This window comes from Lactuca sativa, chromosome 2 (genome assembly GCF_002870075.4).
Source record: "Lactuca sativa cultivar Salinas chromosome 2, Lsat_Salinas_v11, whole genome shotgun sequence".
In the NCBI taxonomy this organism is placed as follows: Eukaryota; Viridiplantae; Streptophyta; class Magnoliopsida; order Asterales; family Asteraceae; genus Lactuca; species Lactuca sativa.
The window spans coordinates 122,219,427-122,226,519 of record NC_056624.2 but is presented as its reverse complement, the minus strand read 5'-3'; the positions used below and the strand labels follow the sequence as shown (position 1 = coordinate 122,226,519).

At 29.2% G+C, this 7,093-nt stretch overlaps 1 protein-coding gene across 1 annotated transcript; it reads left to right on the top strand.

Moving 5' to 3' along the window:
- The first annotated feature begins 2,612 nt into the window (after positions 1–2,612).
- On the top strand, positions 2,613–5,570 carry LOC111887939 (auxin-induced protein PCNT115). The gene is made up of 5 exons (XM_023884078.3): positions 2,613–2,854; positions 2,934–3,143; positions 3,866–4,038; positions 4,137–4,239; positions 5,140–5,570. The coding sequence occupies exons 1-5, from the start codon at positions 2,630–2,632 to the stop codon at positions 5,476–5,478; spliced, it is 1,050 nt and encodes a 349-aa protein (XP_023739846.1). The 5' UTR covers positions 2,613–2,629; the 3' UTR covers positions 5,479–5,570.
- Positions 5,571–7,093: the final 1,523 nt, after the last annotated feature.

Below are 7,093 nucleotides of genomic sequence, written 5' to 3'. Positions count from 1 at the left end.
TTACTTTCTCGTTTTGTTTACATCTGGGTAATTTTTTTTTTTCTTTTTACATAACAAACTTTTCAAAAGTGTTCACATATGACCATTATGATCGAGTGTAGCAATTTAAACTAATCATAATCGTCATATGTGAACAATTAACAAGTTCATTACCTAAATTTGTACAAAAAAAGTTACTAAAATATGAACAAAACGAAAAAATAATTACCCTGATAGGTCAATTTCTCTTTTTATCAAGACGATCGATTATAATGTTTGCAATATTATTATATTCAAATAAAGTTCCTTAAAATAATATTTATAACCATTTATCAACATTTAAATTGCCCACAACATGTTGGAAACTATTTTTGGTAGCATAATTATCAAATAACTTTATATACATATGAGGCATAAGTAATGTTATTGATATAGATAAAAACTATTTCTGTTTTTTGTATTTTAAAATTTTATAATGTATGGAGTAAACTTCATTGAAGTTATGACTTTTTTTTTTATTACAAAAGTAGTGTATTTTTAAAAATGATATATACTAAAATGGTATGGTTTTGAAAATATTTACCAGTTAGATTAAATTTTATACCAAATCAAAATTAAAAGCTAAATTAAAAAAGAATGAAAATTAAAATTTCAGGATAATTATCTTTTCGTTTTGTTCAGATCTGAGTAATTTTTTTTGTACACATCTAGATAACGAACTTCTTGGAAATGTTTACATATAACCATTATGATTGACTATTAGCGGTCATAATGGTCATATGTGAACATTTTCAACAAGTTCGATATATATATATATATATATATATATATATATATATATATATATATAATATATATATATATATATATATATATATATATATATATATATATATAACAATTACCATGATAAGTCAATTTCTTTAATGTGATTGAAATTTATTGAGTTTGAGTTTGAAGTACAAAAGATTGCGACTAATAACTATGATTTTTTGTTCTTATTAAATTCATGTCTTTCACAAACACACCATTATATATATATATATATATATATATATATATATATATATATATATATATATATATATATATATATATATATATATATATATATATATATATATATTATCAAAATCCGTTTGTGAGGCAAATCACTATTCATTTCACCTTCTCTTCCTATCTGTCGATTGTGCAGTCATCTCCTTTTCTTTTTCTATGATGTTCCCACGATTTATATATATATATATATATATATATATATATATATATATATATATATATATATATATATATATATATATATATATATATATATATATCAAAATCCGTTTGTGAGGCAAATCACTATTCATTTCACCTTCTCTTCCTATCTGTCGATTGTGCAGTCATCTCCTTTTCTTTTTCTATGATGTTCCCACGATTTATATATATATATAATATATATATATATATATATATATATATATATATATATATATATATATATATATATATATATATATATATATATATATATATATTTTCTATTTCCAAATCCAAGTTTACTAAACCCAAATCATGTTATATATTGTCAAGCATGCATTATTAAATGTAAAACAATAATTTTTGGAAATAGTCATTTAAGTTCTGGTCATAAAAGATTTTCATATTTATAATCTTTTCCCCTCATTTAATTTTTATTTAACAGTTTTTACCTCTGATAATTTTAAAGTTAAATTATTGGTATTTTATACATTACGATTTGATCTCCTATTATATTTTAAAGTTACACTTCGATCCCTTACATATTTTTTTAATAATCTTTTTTTTATCAATTTCTTTACGATACAATTTCAAGTCTTATTTTCGTCCGTCTCCTCTGTACATAATTATTTGTATCCAAATTTTATTTTGATATTTTTATGCTCCAGTTTATATGTTTTAATCGTCTCCATGGTATGTATGATGTCGATCTGCGTTTTTGAACATACTGGGGCTTCCGCAGCATTGCTTGGACGGTCAAAATCCTAGTTTTATATCAAAATTGAATTGTCACGTCAAAATTGGTGTGCTTAAAAATGTATTTATTCTATATTTGATAACACTAAAATATAATGAACTTTGTTTTCATTCATGTGTTTGGTAGGCGTTTTAAAAGATCATAAACAAATGGCCATATTAATCATTGGTCAACAATCACATTTTATTTCGTTTTAACCATAAATAAATAAGATGTACTTTATTTCTATTTCTATACAAGGCACCACAAACTACTATCGTGGTTATTTTTTTTGTTAAAATCACAATTGAGACACTATATTTATTGGTGAAAAAGGAAAGTCTACAAACATGAAGAACCTTGACCAAAACATAAGAGACGTAGCTCTAATTTGTAAAACGAATCACCATGGAAATGTATGAGCTTCAAGTTGGTTTTTAACTAAAAGGCAAGTGGATGCACATTACTAGAAAGAAGTATAATAAAAACCAAGATTTAATCAACAATTGAATAATCTATATAACTTAATGGACAAGCTTATTAAATCAAAATTATCCAACGTGAGCATCAATATCACATGGGAATCTTTCAATTAAAATAATCCCCTATGTGCTTTCTTCCACCATATAAAATTCATCAAAAACTTCATCACTGTTTATTGAAAGAGCTACAATGGGAGAAGAACTAGTTATTATGCCAAGAAGGAAACTAGGATCACAAGGTCTTGAAGTATCAGCAATCGGTTTAGGATGCATGGGTATGTCCCCATTACACGGGTCCCCAAAACCCGAAAAAGAAATGATTCAAGTAATCCAAATCGCCATTGAATCCGGCATCACATTTCTTGATACTTCTGATCTCTATGGCCCTCATACAAACACTATCATCATCAGCCAGGTAGCTAGATCATATCACTTATATCTTTTCGTACATTGACTATTTTGACCTTATAATGGACCAAAGTCAAACCTCACAGGCTCTCAAGGGGCCCCACACGAGACAAAAAGTACAACTCGCCACCAAATTTGGGATCAAGTCACTCTCCGGTGATAAAAAGATGGTGGTTTCCGGCGATCCTGTGTATGTGAAAGAAGCTTGTGATGCTAATTTGAAGCAACTTGGAATCGATTGTATTGATCTTTACTATGTTCATCGTATTGATACAACCATTCCTATTGAAATCACGGTATATATTTATAATTTTATATATAAATATACTCCATAAACTTGATTCATACAATATTTAATCGGGTTAATCTTATAAAAAAGTAAAAAAAACATTATATTTTGTGTTTTTACTAGATTCAAATTTAAAACTTAACTTTATTATTTTTTTTTTTGCTGAAAAAGACCTTATACTTTTACATTTTTTCCGAAAAAAACCCTTAATCTCCGAAAGTCTCAATATTTTAGGTAAGTTTACGGTTTAATCCTAACATTTATTTTTTGAACAGAAAAATCATGATTATCTAATTTCACATGATAATTTGTCATTTTATATTGAAAAAAATGAATATTTCGTTAATCTGAGCAAAATATAAAATAATTGTGCAAAAAATAAAAGTTAAGACTAAATCGTAAACTGACTCAAAATAGTGGGAGTTTATCGAAGATTTCCTTTTTTTTTTTCTTCCAAAAAAACCCTCAACCTAGTAACTGTTTCCGAAAAATCCTCACATTTTTTTTATAGTTTTTTCCAAAAAAAAAAAATCACATTTTACAAGTTTTTTAGAAAAAATGACTAAAAGGGTCGGATCGAAAAAAATGAAAAAAAATAAAAGGTCATTTTTAAGAAAAAAGTAAAGTTGAGTTTAATCTTGAAAAAACACAAAATATAAAGTTTTTTTTTATGAGATTGACTCTGTTTAATTTAATACCCATGAAAGTTTGTGACGTTTTGTTGTTTAGATGGGGGCATTGAAGGAATTAGTGGAAGAAGGTAAGATAAAATACATAGGGCTTTCGGAAGCTTCACCAGAAACTATTAGAAGGGCACATAAAGTTCATCCAATAACAGCTGTTCAATTAGAATGGTCGTTGTGGACAAGAGATGCTGAAGAAGAAGTGATTCCTACTTGTAGGTGGGTGTTTGGTTTTTGAGTTTGATTTTAATTTTAAATTATTTTAATATAATTACATAAATATGTATGATTTGTTTGTCTTTTTGAATTGTTTGTAGAGAGCTTGGAATTGGGATAGTTCCGTTTAGTCCTCTAGGAAAGGGGTTCTTTTCAAAGGGTCCGAAGGTGGTTGAGAACTTTGCAAGTGATGACTTCCGAAGGGTTTGTATTTTAAAACAATCTTTCTTTCTTTATTAAAATAAAAAAGCAACATGTAAAAATATCGTTGGATTTATTAAATTTGAAATATAAAATACCCATACTTTGTTCAATTGCCAACATTGTAGTTAAGGGGCTAGAATTAGAAATACCCTTTTCAAGAATCTTGATTGAGTTCTTGTTTCTTTTTAACTTAATGCATAAAACATGTTTTAATGGGTTAAAGGAGAAGATGGACATTTTATGTATTTAGAGCTTCTAAACAAAAGGGTAAAATTGTCATTTACGCACATTAAAAAGATACTTTTATTCATACAAATGGTTGTTTCTTATTCATCTACATTAAGTCCTCTTAAGATAAAAACGGTTAAATGGGTGATGCTTCTGTCTGAATAAAGTGTTGTATATATAAATCCTAATTTTTTTTTTCTAGGTTGAATGGTCATATTAGACTAAATAATCGTGTTACCTTTATATTCTGAAAAACTAATTTCACAACCTTTATCGATTTTAACACTATTCATCAAATTCAACACGAGAGGAGTTGGGAAAAAAGGAAACATATTAAACCATATTCTTCAACTTAACACATTAAGTCATTCTATCCCGATTAAGTATAACAAAGAACAATCATATATAATTGTCCGAATTAGGGGTTTAACCTATTAAGTTAATTAAATCCATATTAAAAATAGCAGACAAATATGAATTAGCAATTCAGTACTTTACCCATACAATATTTACTCTTTAGATCCATTTGTTTTGAATGTTTAAGTAATTTAACATTCCCAATTCACGTATCCTACTTCTATAACATGAAATCTTGGCTACTTTTGAGTGTTTATAAAGTTTTTTTAAAAGCCAATTTTTGGGCAAATTATGATAGTTCATCATCTTTTGCAGCATCTACCGAAATTTCAAGGTGAAAATTTGGAGAACAATAAGATTGTATACGAAAGGGTGAATGACATGGCAAGAAAGAAGGGATGCACCCCGTCTCAGCTGGCGCTGACGTGGCTCCTACACCAAGGGGACGATGTTTGTCCTATACCTGGTACAACAAAAATCGAGAACCTTAAACAAAACATTGGATCAGTTTGTGTAAAATTAACGAATGAAGACATGTGTGAGCTTGAATCGATTGCCGCAGATGTGAAAGGCGATAGGTATTCACCTGCAGTAATGCAAGACACGTGGAAATATGCAAACACTCCACCATTGTCATCTTGGAGAAGTGGATGAATCTTGGAGGACTTGTTTAGACTATACGAAAGATTCTATGTTTGACTATTACTTTTTGAACTTTTAATTATCAATTTGATCATAGTTTTATATGTTTTGATTAACAACAAATTAAGATTAGGGGTATTTTTGTCATTTACAACCATTTTGATTTAGGTAACACCGGTTTGGATGTTGAAAAGCTTCTTTTCAGTTTTCACATGTTTACGAATTAGGTGGTATATTTTTAAAAGAGATAGTGAATATGGAGCATTTATATACTTAAAGCATAAATATAGAACCACTAAAACAATTCAACTTAACACAAACATTAAGCTAACTAACTGCATATATCAAATCTCCACTTTTACCAATTGAATAATAAGTCAAATTTCATTGTTTAAGAACATCACTTATTTCCAACTTAAATCTGGATATTTTAGCTAATATTAACCGGTAATTATAACAAGGATAATCAATTTATCTACATTCCATCAGGACATCGGCACTAGGTTAAACGCTAGTTTCACCAATTTAACCAATTCATGGAATTAACAAACCCTACCTTTGATTTCGGGTTTTTAATCTTTCATAATACTCCAAATCAGCAAGAATTCCTAGGCTGCGGTTCCAATGGAACCTTAATTCCGGAAACACAGTGACCACATTAGCCAAAAGTTTGAAATAATAGAATTAGGATACTTGTACCGTAGTTTCGAGTCAAGAAAACAAGTAGGAGGCTGATTTCGGTATGAAAACTGGCGGTCGAACCCCCACCGTCGCGACCTCCGCCATCTATTGCCACCATAGTGCCACCTACACCTTCCAGCCACAGCTGCTACAACCCTCCTCTTCTTGCATCCCTCTCTGATCTAGGGATGAGATTTAGAACTGGAAAACTGGATCGGAACCGGAATCGGACCGGAACCGGAACCGTTAGAACCGGCATATATAGAACCGGTTCCAGTTTCGGGATTAAATTTGACTTTATCTGGGTTCCGGGTAATCCGGGTTTGGGTCCATCGGGTCCGGGTAAACCGGGTTTACAAACCGGAACCGGTGTTTGGAACCGAACCACTTTTAGGATCGGAACAGGTTTTTGTGAAACGTTTAAAAGATGCATATATCATTCGTTTCAACTCCGATTGACATGCGGTTTTTTCCAACATGTAGTTTAGAGTTTGTACATGATTTTAGACTATAAATTTGACATTTTTAGTTTTATATTCATTGACTTACAGTCCTCCAAAATCGAGATATCAAAGCTAGAAGTTTTTAGTTTTTCAGTTTTTTTTTTTGTATTCGGTGAAAGTTTTAAAGCATGCATATCTAATTCGTTTGAAGTCGGATTGACATGTGTTTTTTTTTGCAACTTGTAGTTTACAGTTTGTACATGAGTTTAGACTATAATTTTGTCATTTTTGGTGTAACGTTCAATGATTTACAGTCATCCGAAGTCGGGATATCAAAACTAAAAATTTTCAACTTTTCACCTATTTGTTTTTGTAATTTGTATTATGTGAAAATGTTAACACATGCACATCTCATTCGTTTAAAGTCGGATTGACATGTGGTTTTTTTAGAGTATATTTTAGAGTTTGTACATAATTTTAGACTATAATTTTCTTAATTTTGG

Excerpts from the sequence above, each read along its gene's own strand:
- LOC111887939 (XM_023884078.3), top strand. The coding sequence starts at position 2,630 with ATGGGAGAAGAACTAGTTATTATGCCAAGAAGGAAACTAGGATCACAA. Across the intron at positions 2,855-2,933 it reads ACACTATCATCATCAGCCAG|GCTCTCAAGGGGCCCCACAC; the intron begins GTAGCTAGATCA and ends CAAACCTCACAG. Across the intron at positions 3,144-3,865 it reads CCATTCCTATTGAAATCACG|ATGGGGGCATTGAAGGAATT; the intron begins GTATATATTTAT and ends TTTGTTGTTTAG.